The sequence below is a fragment of the Aphelocoma coerulescens genome, chromosome 12 (assembly GCF_041296385.1).
Source record: "Aphelocoma coerulescens isolate FSJ_1873_10779 chromosome 12, UR_Acoe_1.0, whole genome shotgun sequence".
In the NCBI taxonomy this organism is placed as follows: Eukaryota; Metazoa; Chordata; class Aves; order Passeriformes; family Corvidae; genus Aphelocoma; species Aphelocoma coerulescens.
The window spans coordinates 17,134,406-17,161,114 of NC_091026.1; the positions used below are offsets into that span (position 1 = coordinate 17,134,406).

The 26,709-nt window shown below is 40.2% G+C and overlaps 1 protein-coding gene and 1 long non-coding RNA gene across 21 annotated transcripts in view; one reads left to right on the plus strand and one right to left on the minus strand.

Annotated features, from left to right (window-relative positions):
- The window catches only part of MDFIC2 (MyoD family inhibitor domain containing 2), a 43,567-nt gene extending 23,790 nt beyond the window's left edge, over nucleotides 1–19,777 (minus strand). Inside the window, exons 1-2 of one of the 2 annotated variants that reach the window (XM_069028211.1) lie at nucleotides 19,496–19,685; nucleotides 11,324–11,346 (exon numbers count right to left, since the gene is read on the minus strand). In XM_069028211.1, the coding sequence (XP_068884312.1) occupies nucleotides 11,324–11,346; nucleotides 19,496–19,685 (213 nt within the window). Of the gene's footprint in view, nucleotides 1–11,323; nucleotides 11,347–19,495 lie in introns of both variants that reach the window. The other variant, XM_069028210.1, reaches the window with a different exon arrangement.
- The window catches only part of LOC138117682 (uncharacterized), a 165,817-nt gene that overhangs the window by 6,118 nt on the left and 132,990 nt on the right, over nucleotides 1–26,709 (plus strand). For 2 of the 19 annotated variants that reach the window (XR_011154776.1, XR_011154778.1), the window contains 2 exons: nucleotides 9,688–9,748; nucleotides 10,010–11,148. The exons of 8 other annotated variants lie outside the window; for them this stretch is intronic. This is a non-coding gene — a long non-coding RNA (uncharacterized lncRNA). 9 more of the 19 variants (XR_011154775.1, XR_011154773.1, XR_011154782.1 and 6 more) reach the window with 8 other exon arrangements.

Sequence of the window (26,709 nt, forward strand, 5' to 3'; positions counted from 1 at the left end):
TTTAAAGGAAGGGAAGAGATTCAATTGCTAATGTGTCCTTTTTCTTCTGACCTTCATTGCAGTGGCTGATTGCTATTTGTAAATTGCTTTCAAAATTATTAATCTCATTTAATTTCTGAATAAATACATAAATCTTCTTTTTTTTCCCCCTCCCAAAAATCCTCAGGCTTTAGACGTGAATAGAGCTGCCCATAGGATTTGTTATGTGCAGACATCTCTTATTTGTGGGAAAAGAGAAAAAACACCACTTAATGCAGATAAACACGGTACTAAAAAAACATAACGTGAATATGAAACCATCATGCTTGTAATGCTTGGTGCTTAAATATATGTAGGAATAGTAGGAAGTAAAGCTGCATGGGAAATTGTTTAAATCCAGCATTATCCAGGTTCATGTTCGTGGTGGACTACTGGCTGGGCAGGGACAGGAGAGCAGCAAGACATGGTGCTCTGGTTGCCTACAGCATGAAAAACCTCACTCTGGTTTCAGACAGTTCCTGGGGTTGCTGAGATGGATCCAAGCAGCATCCACACTTGGTTTTCTCCGCCTTGAAGGTGATTTTAAGTCTTCCCAATTCTCCAAAGTGAGAAGTGCACAGACATACAGGGGAGGCAGAACACCTCCTGTCTGGTAGGGGAGAGGCTCATGGAAACCATTGAGAACAGGGATGGTGTCTGGCTGGGGAACAGATTTTTCTGGTAAACACCTGGTGCCTGGGGAATTTGCCATTTTGGTTTTCTGCCTCTAATTAGCCTTAAAGTCATTACTGTGAGGAAAAAACTTCTTGGGAACTCCAACAGTTGCTGGAGATATTCCAGCCATTTCTTTCTCCCATAATCTATTCTACATAGTCACAGCAGCCCACCACAACACTTTGTGAGCTGGCTTCTTGAATACCTGGCATTGCTTGTTCTTAGAGCTAAAATGGATGGATCTCATGTTGTTCTAGCACCACCAAACCTAGTGTGTGCCTAAAATGGCAATAATCCTGTAGATTCTGGCATAGTTGTTTTACTTTGACCCAGAAATCACTGCATAATACTCCAAGACTTGGATTGCTGAAGATTTTTCACAGATCTGCATTTGGTGTGGAGGGAGTTTGAGGAGTCCAACTTGTGTTATCTATTTAATGTCTCCTTCTTTGTAGACATGTTGCAGGAGACTGATGGAAGAAAAGCTGCTTTTTTGGATGTGTTGCTAGAAAAAATGAATGTTGTTTGACCACATTTACATTTTAAATGAGAAACAGGTCTTATTAACTTTAGTAAGTCACTTTAGGTAAACAGACTAAGGAAGAAAGACCAGATGATCTCCTGATTTAGATGGGGCAGCTTCTTTAGAGTCTGTGCGCAACTACTTTGTGGAACTGGGGCTGTGGGCTCAGTTCTACCAGCTTGTTGGTTTTAGGCTAATGAAACACTGACTAACTTCACACAGTATGTCCTGGGGTGATGTTATGAAGCCTCATTATTCCTTAACCGTCCGCTCAATGCCCAAGGACACTGTTTCTTCAGGATGGACCTGGGGGCGGGGCCGGAGCCACGGACCCGAGGGGGCGGTTGAACGGTTCAGCCCAAGGGCTCCAGAGTCTGGGCAGGGCTCGGCAGGGAGTGTGCCAGGAGCCCTGTGCTGCTTTTCTGGGTTTCCTTTGTGTTCCAGCTAGCTGGGAAAAGGTTCTGTCGGGTTTTTTTCTTGTTCTTTTTTCCCTTTCCTCCCCCTTGCCTCACTGCCTCCCTTCCCTCCTCGCTGGTCTGGGGAGCCTGCAGGTGGCCCCTGGGGGCCCGCGAGGTGGCCCTGGCTGGTCTGAGCCCGCGTGTCTGTTCCCTTTCCAGGAATTTGTTGTATTTTGAGGTTTTTTTTGTATCCTGCTCTGCCCTGTTTTGTTTGTGTGCTTATAAACAGTCTGGTTTCTTTTCTCCACTTCTTGTGACCCATTTGTCTCATTGATGGAGGAAAAGGGGAGGCCCTTTTCCCTTCAGAGGAGACACTCATTCTGGAGTGCTTCCTCCTGAAGTTTTGTCTCAAAAACCGAGACACAGTTTTTCCTGATGTATGGTGATGGAAGAGAAAGGAGGCTCTGGCCCTGCATGATGAGAGACTAATTCTCCACTGATGCAATCATCCAACCAGAACAGGAATGACTCATTCTATCCATAAATATCTTGAGGCCTTTGTGTGATCATTTAAACTTGTTCACACCAACCTCATCTCATTTGCTTGAATGGCTTTTCTCCTGAGTTAGAATGATACATGTAAGAGAAAATCCAGGCCCTTAAAAATAAAATCATAATTAGTTTCTCTTAATAGCTGCTCTATTAAAAAGAGTCAGATCTTCAAAAAATATATTAGCAAAAGACGATGCATCTAAGTACATTGGGTTTTTTTCCTAACTCAGCAGCCATAGGCTTGTTGCTGATGATTCATACTTGCAGTAGGTTTCTATTGGCATTTGTGGTCCATTTTTTTTATATTGCCTTCTCAGAAATTATTTGGTTTAAGGAAGATTAGAACTACCAGAATATAACTACCAGGTCATGAAAACACTAATCCTGAAAAAGATATTTCTCCCCAGCACCTGCCACTTTTGTTTCACTCCATCTTAAACCTGCTCTAGTTCTGAACTCTGATTTCACCATTTCATGCTCCCAAAATATTAAGAGATTACATTCCCCATTGGTTTACACTTTCCTCAATTTTTATCTTCTTCAAATGTGGCTTGGCCAAAACGTTCTTGATGAAATAAAAATACTTTTGCTTTGCTTTCTGTTCACCTCATCCTCAAGCAGGTGCCAGGCAATCTGCGGCAGCTCTTCTGCTACCTGAGAAATGTTCAGATATAGAAACACCAGGCCAGCCTCTGTTGTCACAGCATGGAAAGCCAAAAATAGATGACATGAGAACATATTTCTTCCAATAAAAATTTTTGCAGCTACGTGAAGTCTTCAGATAAGCAGGTTTTAGTGTTGGAAGAGAATAGTGTTGGAATAAAGAATCTAGACTGTACTTTTATAATATAAAAATAGTCTGTGTAATATATGCTTAATTAGATAGGGATAGGCATATTTGAATAGTCCTCCTTTCAGTGGTGAAGAATTGAGGCCAACAGCTGGTCTTCCATGTCAGGTGTATGTTTCCCCTTATTAGAATGGTTGGAAAGCAATAAAATAAGTTTCTTCCTAAAGCCATATTTCTAATATATTTCCTTTGCCCTTCCCTGGTTTGCTGTCTTATTCAGGACTATCCTGAAGGCTGGGTTGCACAGACATCATCTTGTGTTAGGGCCACTAGCATGGGGGAAGATGGAATATTTTAAAGCTGAGGAACGATGCCAAAAAGAATTACAGGTCATGCAGCTGCAAAGGACCTCTTCGTTCAGCTAGACCCAGTCTTCATGACATGAAAATCTCTGTGGGCTAAACCCTTAGGTGTTTTCCCTCCCATTTCTCCTTAAACATCGTTAAGTGATGGTGCCTGAAACAGTTCCTAGGGCAGAGCATTGCCTATTCATCCTTGCTTGGAAAATATTTCCCTGACATTCAAGCTGTTTCATTCTTTTCCCCAAATAAGCATAAGGACAGGTGTCTCACTGAGAAAGTGGAAAGTTATATAACGGGTAGGTAATTCCAAGTGGAGTAAAGAAGTCAGCACCGCAGATTCTTGAAAACTTGATATTTCTGGAATAATTTGTTTCCTCCTGGTCTTGGTGGTGGTGCTGCTTACTTGTGCTTTTCTTCACAGCAAAGGGTCATACTTGTTCTCTCTTGTGGTTTTCTTTTAAATCAAATTACCCTTAAAGACACCCAAGGCAATTGCCATTTCAGTTAGGATCTAAGTATGCTTGATGGATATCTTATTTGTAATAGGCAGTGTCAGTGGTGCTAGGAAAAGGGGTTGATTCTGCTTTAGCTTTTATGACAGTGCTAATAAAGTTCTCTGGTTCCCAGATAACATGTAACAGCCCTGTTACTGCAGTGCAAAATTATGGTTAAGACTCAGCTGGTGGTTATTGTCCTGTAAATGTTCAGCATATTTCAGTGGTGCATTAGCAGTCAGGAGTGACTGGTGATTTCTGCCATGGCCAGAAATCTGTCACACTAAATGCACAGTGCAGACACAGGTGAAATGTTTCTGTCCCTGAAAACTTAAGGTCTACATAGACAGCAGAATTATGGTGATTTTACAGATGATAAGCGGCAATGTGGACACATTTATTTTGTCTGAAGAACACAAAAGCAGCTCAGGTAAAGTCAGGTGCAAAACTGTGTTCATTTGAGTGCTAAATGGATAATGAAAAGTCTATTTCTTCTCCAGTTTTAAATAGTCTCAGCTATAGCCTTTATTCTCTATATCTTAAAAATCCTTGCTTCATTTTCTGCTGTCATCAGGGAAAGAACTACATTGATTCACCTTCTAGGTGGCTTTCCAGCTGTGTACAGTGTATATTTTTAATTCCTATAGGTTCAGTTTGAATTGTTCATAGAACACTTATGTAATTTCAGTGAAAGTTTTAATGTTCTCCCAAGAGAAGGTGAATTCATGAGGGTTGTCATTATGCTTCTTTTCAAACAATCTCTCCCAAAATTTTAAGGAAGGAAAACCACAAAATTGCACTAAAATGGCATAAAACACCTATATAAAATGTTGCTTTCTTGTGAAAATAAGCAAAAAAACTGTAACTACCTTGGAATTCAGAGTGGTCTATAGAGTTCTGTGATTTTTGGGAACAGGCTAGCCCAGTACAGTTATCCTCTCTGTCTGGAGCTCACAGAACTCTCCTTAGTAATTTTTCTTTCAGAGGGATTTATTCTTTGCTGCATCAGGGAACACAGTCAAACCCCAACACATCAGCAGAGACTCTGTCTCTAAATCTAGGTGCTGCTCCCTGAAAGCCAAAGGGAGTTTTGCCATCGACTTTGATGAAAGTAGGAACAAGCCCTTTATTTGCAACTTAAAGCAAGTAGGTTAGAATTATGAAGAATGATTATTTAAAATAGCAATGATGTAATATCAGTGTCAATTCCATTATTTTAACAGATGTAAATTTGCTCTGCTCTTGAACTCTGGTGAATTTTAATGGCAATATTAAAGAGATACTATTAAGACTACTTAAAAGAACTATTTGTAAAAAGTGTCTCCAGTTAGGGGGGGAAAAAGTTTAAATTGCTTTTTTATTCAGTCTGCACAATTATTTATTGAAGGGTTTTGTATATTACAAATTAATATGCATTAGAAGCTGAAAAGATCACACAATAATTCCGGTAGTCATTGAATATGGGAGAGCTTGCACTGTTTAGACAAAGCAAATAGAGTCTTTATCCAGCTGGAGTTTAGGCAGTCCTCACCATAGTGAAAATAAGGATTTTTATAATGTACATTATGGACAATGTAGATGAAGAAAGCAGTTTAAAATCAGCTGCTTAAATAACTGTAGTGTAAATTTACATACATTCCAAGACAAGAGCCATGCCAACAACTCCAGTGTTGTACCTGGCTAATGGTGACTGCTGTCTCTTTCCTGGCAGTAGAAGGGAATCCAGGATTTGGAGGTACTTACAGGATTCAAATCTAATTTTTAACAAAACCTGCATTCCAGTGGGGACACTGATGGGGGAAGGAGGTCACAGTGCCTCGAGAGACACTTCTTAAAATTTATGTACAAAGCTGTGAGCATCTGCCTCAAAAATACTTTTTTTCTGGAGCGAAAGTTTAGTTTTAAAACCAATTCTAGCGCTTCAGTTCAGAGCTGATAAAATTAAATATAAGATTTTGAACTGGTATTGCACAAACAAGGGTATCAGAGGCCAGAAAAGTAGGTGTTGCCACTTTTTTTTGTGTGTGTGTGAGGAGTGATAAAACAAATAACAGAAAATGAGACTGAGAAATCAGGGAAAGCCAGATTCTAACAATTTGGTACTGGCATTTTTATTAAGGCATCATTTCTCTCGTTAAAACCAATGTCAGTCCTTTGTGATTTTTACCTCACCTGCAGCTAATAATTTTGGGTGCTAAAATGATTTCTGTTTATTTCTTGGCTACATGCAGAGTTCATCTTGAGAGTTCATCTTCATTAAGAAGTGCTGGGCACTGGAAACTGCAGTCAAGGGTCTCAGCTACCCATAAAGCTGGGTATTTAGAATATCTAAGTATTACATGTACCTAAAGTAATCACACTTCTAAGTAATTGCTTCACCTCCACTCCTATTAATCACCTTCATGGAGCAAATAGGCTGCTTTAGTGGTTAATGGCTGAAAAGGATTTGAGACTCTCAAATGAAAAGTAAAAATTTGTCAGGTTTTTTTACCTCATAAGGGAAAATAAGGTGCCTAAGCAGAGCTGGACTTCGTGAATCATTTGACCTCACAGCTGTTTCTTCTGAGTAAAGTCTGGGAATGCATTCTTGGAAGAAATCAGCTTTGATCCTAGAGGAAATGTCTCTTTCCATTAGTTTTTATTTCCTCCTCTTGCTGCACACAAACTTGAATATTACAAAGGGCAAATCCATGAAGTTTTCTCCAAGTTTCCCTCGGGGGCTGAATCAGGCTTCATCTTCAAGTGACGGTCTTTCAGTTGTGCAAAAAATGTCTTTAATTCTGTAGAAGCCACCAAACTGAGAACTCTAGGCTGACCTACTGGGGCAGGAGAGAAGGTGGAGCGTGTATTTGACTGCAGCATCTGGTGTAAACTCACATACAGATAGATTTAGACATCACTGCATATAAATACAATCTCCATGGGTGGAAAGAGCTTTTCTCTGTCAACAGAAACACACCATGACTAACAGTTTTTTGTTTTCTCTGCATATAACAAGGTTTTCTATATTATGCAGCAAACCATAAGGATCAGCTGCTCAAAGTGCATCTCCTTGGCCACCAGGTCACCCTGGTTGTGACACGACTGGCCCAGAGCAGAGGGGTCAGTGCAGCCTGTTTGCAGCACAGTTGACCCAAGCAGCTTTAGCTCAGCATAAAGTTTTAAAGCAGAGCCAAATGCAGCTGAACAGGGAAGGCTTGGAAGAGTTTCCCTGCCAGAACTCAAACCCTGTGCTGCCAGTTTGCTTGTAACTTATTGGTATGGTCTACACTGTGCTCTTGAGATTAATAAGTATATAATCCCATATCCCTTTACCACACAGTGTTTGAAACATTTCTCATTAACAAAATACAGCACAAGCAGGTAAAAATATCAATGCATCTCATTAGTGGGGGGGTGAAATGGAAAATATGTATTATATTAAAGCCAAGTTTTGGGGTCTTGGGAGAAGTTCAGGGGGGTGGGGTGGGGAATGTATTTCTCCAGGTGGTCTCAAGTGGAAGGATAGAGTTTCTTGACTACACCAACAATTAGAAACAGGGCAACACTATAGCCAAGATGTGGCCTCTAATCAAAACCAAGGCATTCTTCATCTTCTATCAGAAGCAGATTCAGCAACAGACCTAAGCACAAGTCTAACTTCAGACATATGAATAATTCTGGTGACTTTGCTCTTGAAATCTTGGCCTAAAGAATTGTATCTGATGTTTTCATTTTGTCAGCATGTGCAGGTTGTTTTGGGTTGCACAGCAACCTGCAGTGTCCTGTGCTCTGATTTTCTTCAGCAGTAATAGAGAACTTGAGTGTGACAGAAATGAAGGTGGGGCTAAAGTATGAGGGGATTGAACAGTTTGGAAAAATAATACAGGAAAACTGTGTGTGATGAATACATGCATTGCAGACCCACGGCCCGAAAACCAAACAGACCAAATCACTCAAATCTTTGAATGGCAAAATCTTTTTCTCCCATTTTACAGGAAAGCTGGAGACTGAAATCAGCACTGCAAAATACTCTTGGGAATGGGAGAGGAACACTGACATAATTAATTTCAGTGAGCAGATTCTGGTCTCTAGGTCTTCATGGCTGACCCTCTGTTAAACCACCTAAGCCTGGGAATAGGAAAGCAGATATTTAATTTGTGTTTTGGGTCTGGGAGGAGCCTTGTTAGATGCTGGACTCTGCCTGGAAGAGGAGGTTCAGATGGACCAAAGTCCTTTTATCCTTGTAAGGTTTTGCCCATGGTAGGGGGGTGGGAACAAGACGGTCTTTTTAAGTTTCCTTCCATCCCAAAATGTTCTATGATTCTAAATAGATAAGCAGTTCTTACCTTCTTTTTTTACTTTTTGGGTTGAAATAATCTAACCCGTAATTCAGTGGGTGGGGTTTTTTTTTTAATGGAAGCATCTCTATTTGGTGTCGATTTCAAGGATATAATACACCACCTCTTGGATAAACACAAGCATGTAGTAAATCCTAACAGGTTTCCTACCATAGTTTAGGATACCTCAGGCAAAACCTGGTGTACCAATTTTTGCCTGGGATCTTTCTAACTCACTGTTAATGTAGTGTTTCTGGAAAGTTCTTTATGGGGAAAAAAAAAGAAAAAACAGACAAAGAAATTAGAAGCTTGGAATTGGAGGTCTGTTGGTTTTCTGCTCCCATTAACTGCCTGCAAAACACACGTGGCTGTTCAAGGGCCGTGTTGGGGTGATAATTCCCCTGGCAGAGCAGCACCACATGTTCCTGCTTGTCCATGTGCTCCGTGCAGCTGGACAGTGGATCACATAACGCTGTCAGTGCCAGCTGGCCATCCCTGGAGGCCCCCAAAACTGTAAATAGAACGGGCAAGAAAACCTTCTGGAGGCACAGCACTACCTGTGGGAGAAGGAATGCTTGAGCCAGCTGCCCAAGCCTTGTAGTCAAGGCCACTTGACAGGTGGCCGTGCCTGGCTCAGGGCACTTAGTTTGTCCCAGGCTCTTGGCCACAGTCACGTGCTCAGATCCTGGATGTCTGCCAGAGTGGCTAAGAGGTCACTGGGGGTGGCTTGGGGGGCTGAGGGGAGGTGGAGGAAGTGCTATGCCCTGCAGACCTAAGGGCAGGCTCCTTGTAAGGTGCTCAGAATAACTGGGACTCTCAAATGCTCTTGCTGACATTGCACTGAAAAATCATTCTATGAGCAGAAGTGGCACATGGTGTGTGTGCAACTAAGATTTTACTGTTATTTTATGCTTTAATTTTTTTTTTTTAATTGAGAAAAGTCTGGACTATATAGTCAAACTCTTTCACGATCCATGCCCAGCCTTTCCAATACCTATGCTCTTATGTGGTGTTGTGCTCACCCTTCCCACGTGATGGTCTGAAGCTCCTGCTGCATTCCTACCCTGTCCATCTTTCTTCCTGTCTCCAGGTAGCCCAGGCAATGCCTATGCAAGAGAATCCAATAAGAAATGAGGGCACTACAGAGCCAGCCAGCAGGGATATCTGGCCATGGGAGGTGTGACCTTGAGTACCACCCCGTAAAGCTCATCAGGCTGTGCAGCAGGAGAACATGGAGAAGAAAATTTTTGGCAGGCAGGATGAGAGTCAAGGGAAGATTAGTTTAGATGTGGCCTAAAAGACACTACCTAGACACGTGCATCATTTGTTTTCCCAGAGCTGATGAGGATGCATCATTACAGTCCAATCACCCATTGCTCAGTGTTCCAACAAGTTTTTATTTTATGAAAATGTGCAGAGATAAAAAAAAAACAACTTGGGAAAACTATGGCATTTTACATATAAATCTGCTTTATTTTGTGTGAAATTTAACTGAAATGATCTTAATGATTTATGTAAAGTGAAATATTGGGTTTTCCTTTTTCTTTCTCTTTTAGCCCTGGTCTCACACAGGCATATTAATGATTATTTGTCAAAGTCACACTGTTTGCTTACAAGGTACGAAGGCTTTTTAGACACTATAATGACAGCTTTTGATTCACTTGATAATATTTAGAATAAGCCATAAAAGCCAATCTCTGAACGAACAGACCGCTTTTATTGGCTTTTAGTGCTATTACTGCTATCATAAGTGGTAAATTGGCCTAATGCAAGTAATACTGCTGTGTCATACTGTAAAAACCACTGCTTAGTTTTTGTATTTTATTTATTTTTCATGAAAAAATTTCAAGGCATGGGGACTGTGCTATCCTTCTACAGGTATTGGTAGTTCCATCCAGGCCAGAGCTGGGGAAGCTTCCACTGCTGTTTGGAATTTCTTTGCTCAGTGATTATCACCTCTGGTGGAACAGGGTTGGTCATAAAGTTGGGGACCAGGAGTGTGAGCGAATATCTTCCTGAAGCTCATGGGCTATTTATTTATTTGAATCACAAATAAACTAGGAAAAGAAAAAATACTGCTTAGCTGGAAGCTGAATTGGATACGTTTCAATACGTTATATGCCTTGTTTTATAATAGCAATAGTATTCTTTTAAATAGTAAGCACTTAAAATATCTGCTGACATTAAATTTGATCACCACATCACCTAGCCAGAATGGCTACCAGGTGCCATAATTGCTTTTTCCTATGATTCCCTCCCTTGGCTTTCTTCCCCTAATCTCATCATCTCTTTTATTGTTTTGCCCACTCCTGGAATATAAACATGGATTTCAGAGATTTAAAATTAACCTACAACTTCTTCTTTTTTTAATAAGGAAATTTGATATTTTTTAAAATATTTATAGACAAGGGAAACTGTTCAGAAAGTGAAACTGAAGACACTTGAATTGACTTTTGAGTTTCCATTCTTTTATCTTCCCCCTTCTTCCCCTTTGCCTGTGAAATTTCATAGTGAATACTTTTCAGAGCTTCTTGTTTGAGGGGAAAAGTGTAGTGTGTTTTAAATTTAGTTAAAACTTGAATATTCTGAAGGCAAATAAAACTTCATCATGGTATACTGTGTGATTATTAAAAAAGTAGTCTAGTGACAGAGAAATCTGAGTAATAGTCTCCAGCTTAACTTGGATGCATGTTTGAAATAATTATTCATATTCAATATGCTGTAGGAACAGGAAGAATCATATTCCAATTTAAATTTTGGCATCCAAGCATTTGCGGATACATGAAAGCATTTTGGCACAAGTTTTAGTTGCCATGGGCGTGTAACTAAACAAAATTTTTGGTGCTAGAATGGTTTAACTTCTATTTAAGACAACTATCTTTACAAAGGTCACAAAGCCAAAAGTTCTCTAAGTCTGATGTCTGAGTTTTCTTCAGTTAGAAGACACTGATTTGACCTGTGTCTTACACTGAAGAACTCAAGTGGTCTTATTTACCCAAAATCTACACTTCCTTTAAATTACAGGTGCAGTGGTAGAAGCAGAGTGTTCCTAGTTGCATCTCTGCTGCAGTAGCATCTTCTTTCCTTTGAAGCTGTTTGTAGACATATTTCAGCAAGAAGAACATAATCTGTCAGTAATCAGCTCTCATGTCTCAACAGTATCATGGCAATGTTTGTTTTTCTGTAGAGCACAGCAGTGAGTGGTGCATCTACTTCTCTATCTCTGGAGCCCACTGATGTATTAAGGCAGAACTTTTTCTTCCTGGGCATATTTCTATGCTGTGTGTATTCATTTATATGTGAGAGAAGACAACATTATCATGTTTAACTGCTGCAATCATAAGCACATTAAGTAGACAGATAATAAACAATCCATCTGAATTTATGATTAAGTTAATTGTGTCTGTGTTTTTCTAATGTGTTTATTCAGATTAAAGACTGAAATTAGAATGAGACTATATAATCAAGAGACCCTAAGAGACTGTTTGACTCCTATAAAATAAAAATTAATTTAGTTTAGGGGGATAACAAAGATCCCTGCAACACTGAAATATCACTTAGGGGGTGAAGAGGGCCTGTGCAATTCTCTTCAAAGAGATGAATCTCAGGAGTAGTAAGAGTTATTAAGGAACTCAGCTGACACTGAGGGCTTCAGCACCTAATTTTTGCATGTGCCCTTCTGTCCAGCAGGCACCAGGTTCAACCTTCTATACAGTGCATGCAGAGGATTGGGCAACTGGGACACATAAAGTGAGGGGAGAGGTTGGGGTGTTGAATCTCAAGGATTTTCCACTTTTTACTGATAGCTGAATACTCTCCCTGACATGAGTTAGAGCCCATCTCCTGCCCTTCACTCAGGTGTCCTTCCCTCAATCTCTCTGGAGCAATTAGCTTTAAGTGGTCAATCCAGACAGAGCCACTATCCAAGCCCTGATACTCCATAGAGTATCTGATAGCTGGGGATGAGAGTTTTCTTCTGGAAGGACTGAATTTGAGTATTTTCATATGTTCACGTGCTCTGAGCCCTGATCTGAATTCACAGATCTAATCACCAAGCTGTTTGGAGAAGGGTTTTGTGTCCAGGATTTTATTACTGGTCATTTAGAGCAGTCACTATTAATGTCTCTTTCCATTTGGACTTAGTTCTAAATACTTATTTTAAAAATAGATGGAAAATAATTCTGTTGAATCTCAGTTAACAAGAAATATTTAAACTAATTTCACTAATTTCACTTCACTTTTTTCCTGTAATATCTTTCAAAAGCAATAGACCACCAGCCTGTCCAGTATTTAGTCCATCCTCACAGCAATTTGTCTTGAGTACTTGGAAGCAGTTTTATTTTAGAGAGTGATTGCAAATCTTGAGTGAGATGAGGGGAGGTCTATTTTTTTCATAACCTAATTATATTTAATCTGAATATTTAATTAAACTCCTCCAATAATAAGGATTTTGCTACACCTCTGTATGACTGTGATGGTCAGTTTGGCTCTACGTACTAGTGTGTAATCTTCCAGGCCTATAAAACATCTTCTGAAAACTGGCTCTGAATAATCCATGATTATTCTGCCTTCTAACTCAATCAGGCCTGCATAGTTTTTGTTGGGATGGGCTTGTACTTGGGATGGTCTCAGATCCAGCAGACCAGTTTGGCATTTGACCCTTCCCTCTATGAAATGAGGTGGTAAAATGAGCCATGGCTTTGTTCCTCCTGCTGCAGTGATGCCCTGGGATGATTAGTGGTATCTATTCTTAAGCATATTGGGACAAATGAGATTTTTTGCAAGCCAGTGCAGCTCTGTTGCTTTAATGGAATTATCATTGCTTTGACACTGACCCTTAGGCTAAGATTTTCCATGCACCAGTTTGCCATCTTAAGTAGAAAGTGATATGGAGGCCCTTGGACGTGTGGGTTCTGCTTTAATGTTTATGTTGCTGAGATACTCAACAACTAAAGAGTGTCTGTACTGTTATTTCGTGTTTTGTGCTACTGACACAACTATGGGCAAAATTCTGAATATTTTGCCCAAGTACAGCAAAGAATAGAATTGGTCTGGAAAATTTCCAGTAGTGAATGAAACAATGTGTTCAAGTCTTCCCCAGCACTAACAGTTGAATTAAATAAACTTTTCCTTTGTAGAACAAACTTACTTCAGGAAATCAAACCTAAATAAACACTCACCTATATTTTTATTATAGGTATCCAGGATATCCACACATAGAAGCATGACTTTAAGCCTTAAAAACTTTATCACCCAGAGAAATACCCCTGTCTTTACTGTACATCCAAAATCTTACATCTTCAAGGATCTTCCAGCTCAAAGGTCAAGGACCCCTCAGTTTATAACATTGTAATTAGGAGTGGTGAGCTGGGACCATTGCAGGTTTCATATACTCCCTCTCCATTGGAAGAGTCTTTAAATCTGCTGGTTTACAACTTAAAGGAAAGGTTGTCTTCATTAATTCATTCGGTCATAGTCCTGAAGCTGACAAGGCATCTTTCAGGAATTTGAGCCCCCTGGGATCCTTGTCATCAGTTTTTAAATGCACTCCTTTTTTTGTGTGTGTGGTGTTCTTATCTGGAAACAGTCTGCTTGGATTAGAACATTCATTTGAGAAGCATTTGGCATTTTCTGTTACATGAAACTGAGAAGTCTTTCTTTGCTATCAGTCTTCTGTAAAGCTTTTCAATGCAATGACTTAATTCAGGCTGAAAGAAGAGAGTGAAAAAAGCTTCTGGACCCAAGTCAGCAAAATTCAGGAAACAAGTGTCCAAGCTTGTATGTAAAATTGCATTCACTGACTTGTGAAATTTTAGGAAGAAATTCTAAAAATGTCATTTAACTCCCTAAAAGAAGGGATCCAATTCAGATCAAAACACTCTGCTGGGAATAGTCTCAGCAAAAGTACAAGCCTTGTACTTTTAATCCAGTCCTCCCAAACCAGGGATAAAACTGGAAGGTTGTAAAAACGGGGAAATTCCCTGAGTATCTCCAGGACAACTCTCCTTCTGCAAAACCAGTCTCATGGCATTATGTCCTTCCCATTTTATTAATGCTTGTAAAAGTCTCTTGAAGCCCCTGGGTAAATGGGAGAGGAGTGCTCTGGGAAAAAGGCATTTTTGAGTGCTGCCATATAGAAAGGTTTTCCTCTTATCCCAGGACCAGGCTGTGGGAAGTTTTGATGAAGTCAGGAATAGTCTGTTCCTGTGTTAGATTTCTGGGATGTACCATGAAGAATTGTGGCCCAGTCTCACCCAATGGGATTAATACTGGAATAAGGTATTATTTGAATAATGTCACTACAGCCAGGTCTATGATATGAGTAAATCTCTCTTTTCATATGAAATGTAGTCCTTTTAAGGGGTGAAATATAATCCTGAACAGAGGCTCTATTTACCACTTAAGCCCTATTTTATGGTTTAAGTGCTGACCTTGCACTGACCCTCAGTACAGGGCTGAATTTCACCCTACAGCGAAAATCTGCTGGCTGGAGAAGTGGATTAAAGAAATTGGGGCTAGACTTTTTACTGTTTGCAAGACAATGAAAACAGGCTTATTTTAGACAAAAATGTTTCTGATTTATGGGAATTTTAGTGCAAAAAGGGGCTATTTTTGAGAAAGTCTTGAGATTAGAATTTCAGTTATATTTTTGGCAGGAGAGCAAGGAAGCCATTTCATTAACTTTTCACTGGAAGTTATATATGGAGGGCATTTGTGTACACAGCTGGGCAGCATAAAACAGGAGGGCTTTGTGTGAAAATATCCTGAAATGAAATTTCATTTCTGTGTGACTTGGATCTGCGTTCCTGGGCTGCCGTGGCCAGTTTGGGATGAAACCATGGGAGGGCAGTGTGAGGCCCTCACACATTGCTTTCCCCTGCGTTGCAATGGATGCAGAAATAGTGAACAGACCACTGTGGTCCCTGTGCAAAATCAGTGTCACCTTTTATAGCTTTATGTCCGTCAGATAAGCTCCTGCCTGCTCCCACGTATCCATATGGCTGCAATCATCGAGTGATACCGAGAGATTTGTTTGTAAGGAACTCCAAAAGCCACATGCTGAGGCTGGTGTGAATTTAGCTCTGCTTTGACCTCCCTCCTTTCCCACCAGATGGCTGCTAATCTGGCACTAAATCACTGCCACGGTGGAAAGAGCCCCTGGCCGTGTGGAAGAGGCAGCGCCGTGGCTGTGCTGTGCAAGGTGGGACCATCCCAGAGTCAGCTCCTGGGAGTGCTGCTCATCCTTGAGCGTTGCCTTTCTAAAGGCATGTCTTGTGTTGCTTCCAGATTTTACAGGACCCTCTAATGACCATGTTTGGTTAGGGGCCCAGAGATGCTTCTTGTTTGGAGTGTGAGGATCTGCTTATTGCACATTCAAATCACAGAGTGGTTTGGGTGGGAAGGGACCTCTAAGGTCATCCACTTCCATTCTTTGCCATGGGCAGGGACACCTCCCACTATCTCAGCCCCGTCCAACCTGGCCATGGACACCCTCCCATGGAAGAATTTCTTCCTAGCATTTAATTCAAATATCTCCTTTTTTTTTTTTTTTTTTTTTTTTTTTTTTTTCCCACTTTAAAACACTTCCCACTTTTCTTGTCACTCTGTCTCCATGGAATGTTGTGAGTGCATGACGCAGGTGAGGACTCAAGGCCTTGGAGAGGACATTTCTCTAATATTATCTTCAAGTTAGATTGGCTGTTCTTTATTTATACATGTACATTCACATTCTATGTTATTTTGTGCATGTCAGGGCAAGACAAGTGGAGACAACACATGCACTGGGGATTCCTGATCTAGTTTTTCAGGGCAGATAACTTTTGAAGTCCTTCTTTGCTAATGAATCCAATGCTTCACTCTGCCCTGATGTTTTGTAAGCACTAACACAGGGATCTCTATATCTCCATCCAAAAGTGACTCCCATCTCCAGCAATGAGCTCTTCCCCATGGGAGGAAGAAAGTAATAACTGTCTCCACCTCTATGTAAAATAGGGGTCATTGTCTGGTTTTGCTGCTATATCTCAGGCGTTCCTTGGGTTGGTTCACATCAGTGCTAAGGTCAGACAAGCAGAACTGGCTTTTCTCCACGGTCGTTCATACTGATTCTGGTTGATTTGCATGTGATGGTCTGATGCATACCCTCCAGATGCAGGGTTTCTCATCTGTTGTGTGATCTTTAGAAATAATAGTCCTGAAGAATATTCCATACTATCAGAAAACTTTGCTGGTGTATATATTCTTTACCCTGAGACATCTTGGGACAGAATTGTAAACATTTCACCATCCTTGTTCTCACTTTCAGCCCTGGGAGTCTTTCATGTTATCCACATCTAGACTTCCCTGCTAAATGCCTCAAGAGATAGAGATGTTTTGGGACTTTTTTAAAGTCTAAGCAAACCTAGGAAACACATTTAACACTTTCTCCCCTGTTTACATTCTGATTATTATTTCATTATGGTTCTACAATCTGCAGGTGCTGCAGAGGACCCTTCACCAGAAAAAGCCTTGTAGTACAATCAAGAAAGAAAAGGAAAGGATAGATGTGTCATTGTCCTTTAAAAAAAATACAGACCAAGGCCATGATTATGTACGTGTTTCTGTCCCAGACTGTGCTGACTTGTGCAACATTTATGTCCCTGTATCATCTTTAACTCCTATCAGTTTCCTGGTGCACTTGTGGCAGGGTTGTGAGGGCACATCAGTGAGTAAAAATGATTTATTGAGAGACAGAGGCGTGAGCTGAACTGTTTATGCTCTTCCTGCTGATAAGATACAACCCTAGATGCCCAGCCTACTCTTTTTCTGTAACACTTTTCACAAGGCTGATTTGGCTTGTTTTGCTTTGGGGAAGTTTTCTCTCAGAATGAGGCTTTGATTTCTGCTGTTAGAGGGTTCAAGAGAGAAGTAAATTATGTTCTTCCAAGAAAAAGTGGAAGATAAATAACTGGTAGCCAGATCAAAATCCCCCCTGCCCTGATTAAACAGTTTCTAATGCTGAAAGACAACAAAAATTTATAGATACCTTATTTTGCTGTTGACCCACTGTACTACCAGTCCGTGAGCTTTTACTTTGCAAAGCATTAGAAAAAAATGAAGTCTAGGAAAGAAACTAAAACCACAGCCTAGTTGTTTATTTCTGATACTATGTGGTTCATGATTGTTTCTTTAGAAGGAACAAATAATCAATACAAAACCATGAATAAAAATAACTTTTCTTTAACACTGGATGCTAAAAGAACATATAGTCTTCTTACTGTGCCTGATGGAAACAGTACAAGTCTGTTCTCCACAATTCTTTGTTTATTGGAATGCCTGAAATCTATACATGAGGTATTTTTAAAACATTTAAACATAGAAGTTAAGCTTCTGCTCCAGACAATTTGTTTCACCATATTCTAAAATCCCAGTGCATACCACAGAAGTGCTTAAAGCAAAGAAACAACAACATTTTTTTAAAAAAAACAAACTTCAATTTAAGACAAAATAATTTCCATATTCTTATTTCAAGGAATATTTTCTTTCCTCATGAGACACAGTCATTTATTGACTCAATTGCTGTAGAAGACCTTCAAGGCCCAATTCTGCTCTGTGGCACTTTGGAAAAGAGAATTGCCAATAGCCAACACTTGGCTCTTTCTGGGAGACTGTAGCTCCTCCAAGTACAGAACAATCAAAACGTTGCTAATGATCCTGAAACTCTGCATGGGGTCTCCTTAGAAACTGGAGAAATAAAACCTTGTGAAGCAGCATCACTAAGTGAAATGAGCTCAGGTAACATACAGCTGTGAGGGCTGTACCTGGCTCCTGGAGGAGGTCTGGACCAGAGGGTAAATAACAATATGGGACTCTGAGAGCCCTGCCATCCATCTTACTCTGTTCAGAGAAAAGTCCTCTGGACTTTTAAATCCCCTTGTAATGTTGCAAATCTCTTGTGTTCTACTCTCTAGTGATGGAATAGATACTCAATTCAGTTATGTGTTTGCTGTTTGCCCATTCAGCTGTATCCCTCTCTGGGACACTCAAACTACAAAGTTTCTGCTTGCGGAGTTGTTATTGAAGTTAACTGACCCCTTGCAAGCAAAGGACTTTGGATGTCCAGCCAAGCCAAGTCTGCATCTTGGTCAGTGAGCCCTGGTAGTCAGTGAGCCCTGCTCCAGCAGGAGCTTTTCATTCTGTTCAAATGCTGTGTAAACATGGAATGCTGCAAGGCAGGGGCATTAATTCAGGCCTACTTTGCTGCAACCCCCATTGCAACTAAAAGATCAAACGTACAATTATCTACATGAGCTTAAAACAGTGATGCACATCTTGCAGATGACATAACAGTGGCTATAAATGTGCCTTTTGCCCAATATCCCCATAGTTGGTGTTTTCAAAATATGAGGTCACCTGTTGAGTCTTTACAAAATAATTTTTTTAGGATTAGAATACAACCATTCTCATTAAAAACCATAATTTGCACCTAACCATGGACATTTAACGTCTATCCTGTGCATCTTGAAAGTCTACTCTTGGAAATTATATTTAATTCAAATCCTACTTGTCTGTATGAAATGCAATGAAGTGATTCTGCTATGACCAACAAATATGCAGAAAGATGTAATAAGCTGTGTCCTAACTTGGCAAACCAATTTTTTTTCGGCAAGAAATACATCCTAAGAACCTTCCTTCTTTATGTGTACAAACAATAAGGAAATATTTCCAATTTTTTTCATTTTTTTAAAAAAAGTAGCTTAACAAGTAGAATGTAGTATTTGAAATACTGGTATTTGTTGCAAATTAGTTACTTAATGCCCTTTATTTTTCGGCCTTTAAAACCTGAATGGTTCCCTTACTTGTCTTTTATGACTTCTCCACATTTGAGGGTCCGTGGTTTTGTACATACAAACCGCTGACAACTGAAGTTACTTTATTCTAAGATAATGCGCTGCCAAATCCAAAGATTCAGGCTTGATCTTTACTCAAGTTTGAGAAAATGAAATTAATATTAGTTCAATTCAGTAACGGGTAATGTTAATAAAAACATTAATTAAACATTTCAGTTAATAAAAACTTTTTATCAGAATTAAGATGATCATCAATACTTCTTATATTTCAGGTCAAAAAAAATCTTTCCCAGGAATGCAAGGACATTGGAAAAATGACCTCTCAGGTTACCCTAAAATTTGGTAATTTAGGCCTTTCTGTACCAAAAGAAATTGTACATGCATTTTACAGAGAAGTCAAGCTATGGAATTTTTATGGTAGAAATTTCAGGCCATATTTTAGCCTATAAGGTATTTTTCTGCATTTTTCTTTAAAAAAAATTTAAAAATGAGAAATGTCTGAACACAAACCAGTAACTAATAACTCAATGTAACTTACCTTTTCTCAGCCAAGAAATATTTTGCTTGTCATGTTCAAAACTTTCAGCTGGTTTGATTTTTACCTTGTCTGTCTTATCCTCTGACATCTGTGGGAGAGAAAAGAATTTGGGGATGTCAAGTTCTCTTAAAGAAAGTTTGATAGAGAAAAATGTTCTCTGTTTAGATTCCTGCCATAATAAATTGTGCATGGTTACACAGACACTTTTTTCCCTGCAGATTATTGATACTATATAATATCTGAGCCATTGAATTTATGTTCTGTCCCTAAATGCTTTATCAATATTACATGGTTGCTGTTTGTAGAGGGAGGCTTTTGTAATGTAACTATAAATTACATTATGAAATGAATTATAAGCTCAAAGCATGGTGGTAATAGATAAACACATAACACATAGAATAGGTACGGTCAGGCTGAGGAGGAGGCATCCAGGCTGCCTGTTTATTGTGGCTCAAAGTTGCTGTAAAGCCTGCTGTCAGAGAGGTATAATTATATAAATAGTAATAAATATTTATAAAGACAACTTGAACAAAGTGTACCCCCCCAAAAAAAAAAAATCTTTACTGCCACTTGCACCAATTTATTTGCTGTAATGCAAAGAATCCCGAACAAGTCCCGGTACCTGAGGGCATTACGTGCACAGCCCCTGCACTGTGGTTTACTTCCACTGCCTGCTAGGAATAAGATTAGGCAGTCTGGGCTTCTCCTAACTGCTTTATATTGCCACTGAATGCAGTTAGCTCAAGCATTTCTCTATTTTTACCTGTATCTCTCACCCGGGGCAGAGAGCAGCAGGGTTCAGGCGCTGAGGAGAGGAGCTTTTGGCTGAATCCCTCGCTGGGTGTTGGTGTCCAGCATTCCCACACACCGGCAAACCGAGAGGATGAGCCGTGCACTCTCTGCCTGCCTGCTGTGTGGTGCCAGATTTGTCTTGCTGCCAGCATCAGCCAACTTACTGCTGAGGGTTTGGGGTTTTTTCCCCCCCTTCCGTTGTTGTTTGCATGCACTTCTAGAGCTGGGGAGGGTAGGGAAGGAGGAGGGTAATCAGCATCCCAGCACTAGTGGAGTTCTAAAAAAAAAAAAAAATCAGAAGCTTTTCAAATAGAAAAAAAATGGTTTGGAAATGTTATTACTGCAGTTCATAACCCAGTGAATCTGTGAGAGGAGGAAGAAAATAGAAAGGGAACCAGGAAATTAATAGCAACAAATCAGATAAATGTGTCATGGTTTTGGCTAAATATAAGTTAAGATACTGAGGGATACAGAAATTAGACACTAAATATCTATTTACAGCTGTCACTCTGGCAAAGAAATGGTCTCAGCCCATGGGGAGCTGAGTGCTGTGACTCTCCCCAGCTCAGGAGGGTGCAATCCATCCTCACCCCGAAGGGCAGCTCAGCCCTTACCTCCAGTGCCACAGGGCTGAGTAGTCCTTGCTGGGGACAGCACAAGGGCTGGGTGGGCTTGACAGCAGCACAGCCTGGACTATGCCATGCCTTGAAGGCACTACAAAGTTAAGGTTGTTAGCTGTTTTTAAAAATTCTCTTGCCGTAGTTACCAGCAATATTGCTAGTAGGAGTAGGGTGAAGCCTAAAGAGAGCAAGATTTTAGGGTGCTCAGGCATTTAATCTTTTCATATAGGACCAAAAAAGTCACTCTGCTTTCCAGAACTGAATTTTGAAAAGGTTGATTGTGAAGTAGGTGCAGAATAAGTCATTTATCATACTTTTTAAGTGATATTTACAAAATTTCAAGCATCATTTGTCACCAGATACTATAATCCAGGATTCCAGTGCTTAAGTGTGGCCAATAAATAATAACATATTCCCTTTGTTATGACAATTATCTTCCTCTATTCTCCCATCACATGTCATTCTTGCTAGAAAAAAAAAATGTTTTCTTTCTTTTTTTTAAAATCTCCTGTGCCAACATGACTGAGATTCTTCTATCATCTTTAGCTAATTGTGAATTGCATGCTAAGTGCCTACTTACATCTCCAAATAGCAATGATTAGTCTTGCATAGTTTGAAAACCTATTTTAAGCAGGGTACTTCAGAAACAATTACAACCACAGAGGGGAAAACTCTAGGGGTAGTATTTTAAGATCTTTGTTCCATTCTCCTTGGATGCAGCTTTGAGAATCATATCTTTTCAACTGCAGTTCCTCTTTCTCCCAGAAACACCTATTTTTCATGTTCTTGCATCTGCAGTGCTTTAAATTTACCAGTGGTGCTGGTTCTTGAGCTGGATTTGTCAGGCTATGGAGCTCCTGGTGGGTCCTAATAAAATCATCTGCACTCCACACAGAGCTGTCTAGACCTGTCTGATTGTAACTTGGACCTGGTGCTTCTCTGCATTTCAGAAGCTGCTGTTTAAAATGAAGATATGGGTGGTTTCCAAACTAAACTAGAGTGAAAATTCTCTAGTTCATCTGGCACATTCTTGCTGTTTTTCTAGAGGTTTTTTCAAAATCATAATGCCTCCCAAAGAAAGTAAAACAGATGAGGAGAAAGCCCTTCTAAAACCACAGACTGAAAGCTGCTGTTGCTTGAGATAGCAGCCCCAAGTGTCTTGTCCTTCGGGGATTTTGTCACTTAAACTCTCTTTGAAGCCAACAGGAGCCAGGACTGAGCCTGGACTCAACCTCCAGGAATGTGAGCAGCCAGTGGTGCTTGAAGGCAGCCCATTGCTGAATGTGTCCCCAAACTATGACAATGCCAATTTGACAACACCAGGCAAACACAAACCTGACTTTATATCAGGTTTTATGCCTTCGTATTTGACCTTCCACCTGACTTTGAGCTTTAACAAAGGTAATGCAGATTAGTGCTCCGAGATGTTCTCTCCACCTGCTGTCCTGAGACACCCTGCAGGACCCCCAGGTGTTGGTAGCCTGTGAACCTGTGGAAATTAATGAACATGAAATAACCCACCAGTGAGTTAAGAAAACATTAAATAACTTTCCTACTCTTTGTATTCTCCATTAATGGTCCTAATGTTTTCAGCCCAGGAATATTAAATGTAACCTTTCATAATCTTGACCAGCTCCAGTTTTCTACTGAGACATGTTCCTGTGGGCTATTTTTTGCTTCATTTAATTATTTTGGATAAATGCATCAATATTTCTGTTTCCTAATCAATCTTAAAGTAGTTAGAGGAAAGGCAACCTTGCCATACATCCTCAGTAATGCTGGGCTTTGCAAAGGAAGAAAAAAACATTATGAGAGAAGGTTATTAAGATATTGAGTAAACTTGTTTCTGTTAAAGCTGTAATTGAATTTTTAAAGCCCTGGCCCATTTTAAGCACCGAACTTTAGTTTATGGTTTGATAATTCATTTCATTTTCATTTCATAGGTTTTATTTTATAGCTACTAAATATCTATGGGCCATCCCATGTTCCTTTTCCTTCCAGATTGTGAAATAGGGTATTTAAATGGAGGATTAAAAATAAAAATCATAATGCCAAAATAGATGTGGTATCAATCAGTTCCCAGATAAATGTACTGTGTCAAGTGCTTGTTGAGATTCAAGAGTATGTTTTTCTGGTCTGCTCAACTGGGACTGCAGTCAAGTCTTAGCAGATTTGGAGAATAAGAAACTTTAATTGGTTGTAATAACTATCAAAGCAGAGGAGAAATCTTGTCATTGGTCCTAGCAAGCATCAAAACTGTTAAAGTTTCCTTAATGTTAAGGTCAGGAGTCCAGTACTGGATCCTATCCTGAGTACAAGGATTTGTAGCCATAGTGAGGAGAGTTTTTGGTTACATCTGTGGGTACAGCATTTAAAATATTTAATTTCATGCCCTAAAATGACTTTTTACTGGAGGATATGAACAGTGTGCCTAAAAGTTGAGTTTTCCAGCGTGAATTTTACACATCTCAGCATTGAATTAAGCAGTTACTTCTTTCTTGCACAATCCAGGTAAAATATAGCCACTTGTCCACGGGCAAGTGGCGCTCTGTAGCTTTGGAATACCCCACACTGCAGTAAATGTGGTTTATTAAAAAAAAAAAAAAGAAGTATGATGAAACTATGTCTTTGCTCCATTTTGCACCCTGGGGTGATCATTTCCAATAATAAAGTGAGTATAATGTGATGTGCCCTGTCAAAGTTAAGGAATCTCTTCTTGATCACGCATCTGTAGGTAGAATATTAAGTTGTGGGAACACGATATACAGCCAAATTATCCTGGTGATTTCATGTAAAATGCATGGTTTTTTAGCCAAACCATCATGTCCTGTGAGTGCTTCAAATGCAAAACAGGCTGTTTGGAGAGGCTACCTCAAACTGGCACTGACAAATGATCTATATGCTGCAGAGACCCAGAGCAGTACAAAGACAGGATTTTACTCCTCATCACTCTGCCTTGTAGACACTCCAGATAATTTTTCAATAATTCTGTGTCCTGCAAAAGGAGACACAGGGCTTTATTTCACTTTTCCACTCGGTGCCACTGTAGGTCAGTGAAAGTCTGGGAACATGTTCAGGCTGGAGAATGGAATAAAACCTTGAAAAGGATTGCAAAGGCAGGTTAGTATAGAGGTCACTAATAACATGGAGAAATCTCAAACAAGTGAAATTAAGAATGGTCCATATTTCCACTGAACAGTAAAGAAAAGAGAGCGAGTGCACCTCTTTCATTGCCCAAGAGGGCAGGGAGTTTTCTTGGGTTTTGTGTGAAAAAGTGACAATTGGGACACTGCTAGGAAAAGAGGATGAAGGTCCAGAGTGAAATAAAGTTGAGGATGAGTGTGGTGCTGGGATGGGGAAGGCAGAAAGACCCAGTCACTAGCCCTGGAGCCATGAAAGCCCCATGCAAACTGGGAGAGGGTCTCTGAATGCAGCTGTGGCCTTAGGCATTCTCTCTCCCTCCAGAAGCCCCAGTCAAAATTAAAGCCCAGAGGTTATAATGAGTTTGTAGTAACACATGAGCTATGTGTGCCTCTATACATCCTGGCCTATAGCAGGAAATCCTCCCACACTGTGTCATGTTTTGCCCATCATGGGCCACATTCCCCATGACCTCTGCATGTGCTGTCTTTACAGGTGCTTCTGCATTGCCCTGTCATTTGGGTGGAAAGCATCTTAAACTCAAGAGGTTTTCAAAACATTGGGGTTATGGGGTGATTTGATCTTTTAGAGGCTCAGTTTGGTGCATTTGGAAAGGCAGGTGAAACAGGCCCCTCATGTCCCTTGGCCTGGAGGGATCCATCCCTGCTACAGGAGACCTTCTGGACAAATAACTGAAAGCCTCTTGGGCATTACAGCAAAAATTGGGAAAGACTTGTTATGATGAGATGGAAAATAAGCTGAATAATTGCTGCTGTATCACAGTACGTACTGGTATAAGTGAGACAAGAATGTGACCATCTCATGGAGGTGTTGTATCCTTTGGCAGATTGGTGCAACCAACAATAGTTATATCACTTATATGGGAGTGTACAGGTGTAATATGTAGAAAAATGAAGGTAATGTCTTCATTGAAACAATTCTGTACTGCTGTCTAGGAGCTGGATATCTTGGATTATTGCAAAGCCCCTAGCTGAATATTTTTACAGTCACCTCCTTGTTTAGCTCAATGCAGGATTGTCTTGCCAACGCTCAGACAAGCTGTCCTTGAAGTCCCATGAAGACACTCAGGCAGCTGCCCCTTCCAGGCAGTCCAGTGCTTTTCAGTCCTGGTAACAAATACATAAACTTCTCATGATGTCTATCCTAACTCTTCCTTCACTGTAGGTTCAACCCATAACTCTTGTCCTTTCTATAATGCTCATGCAAAGCTGAGTTTCCGTCCCTCTACAACAATCCTTACAGCATATGAAGGAATGTTATCACATGTGCCCTATTTATCTCTACTTACATTTAGATCAAATTTTTTTTGCCTGTGGTCATGACTTTTGTTGGAGTGTCACCTTTCTGGTAGTGAGGTGTCCAGAAGTGGTCACATTCCTCCTAAGGCCTTGCCCATGTGGGATAGAGCAGTGAGGTTACTGGCAGGTTTTACAAGCTTTCTTCCTGTTTGCACATCCCAGAATGATGTTTGCCTTTCTCATGATGGCATGAAATTGTTGACTTATGTTTGGTTTATAATTCACACTGTTCCCCAGATTCTGTTCTGCAGCACAGCAATGTTGTTTTCCTTTTTAATGCAACTGTTTATTCCTAACTAAGCATAGGATTATGCAGCAGTGCTTCCTGAATTTCACCCTAATCTTCTTCATACTGTTTTCCTGGTTTGTGAAGGTCATTTTGAACTTTCATCCTGTCCTCTAAAGTGCTCATTAGCCCTGACCAGTTGTGGTCCCACCATCATTAGGTGGACATTTGCAGAATTTCTGTGGAAATCCCTTGCCTTTGCCTTATAGGTGCTTGGTGCAGGCCAGAAATGAAGCTCTGTGCTTCCCAAATTGCACATGTGCCCCCACAGTTTATTCCCTTTCAGGAATCCATGCATATCTTTAATCTCTGACTCTTCATAGTCTGATAAACTACAGAGGCAGCTTCCTGAGCATCAGTATGACCCATGTGGGAACACAGAGAAAAATCCCTCATGTTTTCAGCAAATGCATACTGGGAACACTGACAAGCAGATCACCCTGTCTTTAACATTATTTGTGAGCCAGGTAGGCACAAGAGTGATTTGTTTCATCTTCCATCAAATGTAAAAAGCTGGTGGCAAGTATTTTCTAATGAAGAGGTACCTGAGCACTTACGGACTTCTTTGCTGACTGGCAAAGCTTGACAGCTGCTCCCTAAACAGCACTATCCCAGAAAAGATGTCAGTGAAATCACTGTGCTTTTTAAACAGAGAGAAAACTGACTTGAGTGTTTTCCCCTCATGCTTTTAAATAAGCTGCTTCCCAACAGTGGTTGAAATGTGGTCGCTTCTCGGAGGTGCTGAGTAGAGCTGAGAAGGAGGGGTTTTGTCTAAATTACTCTTATAAGAAAAAGACAAAATTAGATCTCTACATTATTTCAGGAAGGTGTCAAAGGAATTTGTAGTTGTCTTGAAGTCAGCACTCTTACTACTTAGCTAACTGTAGTGGTTTGGTTCTACTAAACCATGAAAATAACCACTACTGAAAGGAGTTTTGGGGTTTTTTTTTCTAAGTTTGTTCGGCTTATTTAAACCCTGCTCAGGCCAGATAGAAGTCAGCAGTAATGACAAATCAGCAACTTGGTGAACTCTTAGGTAGGCTCTCCCTGGGGTAT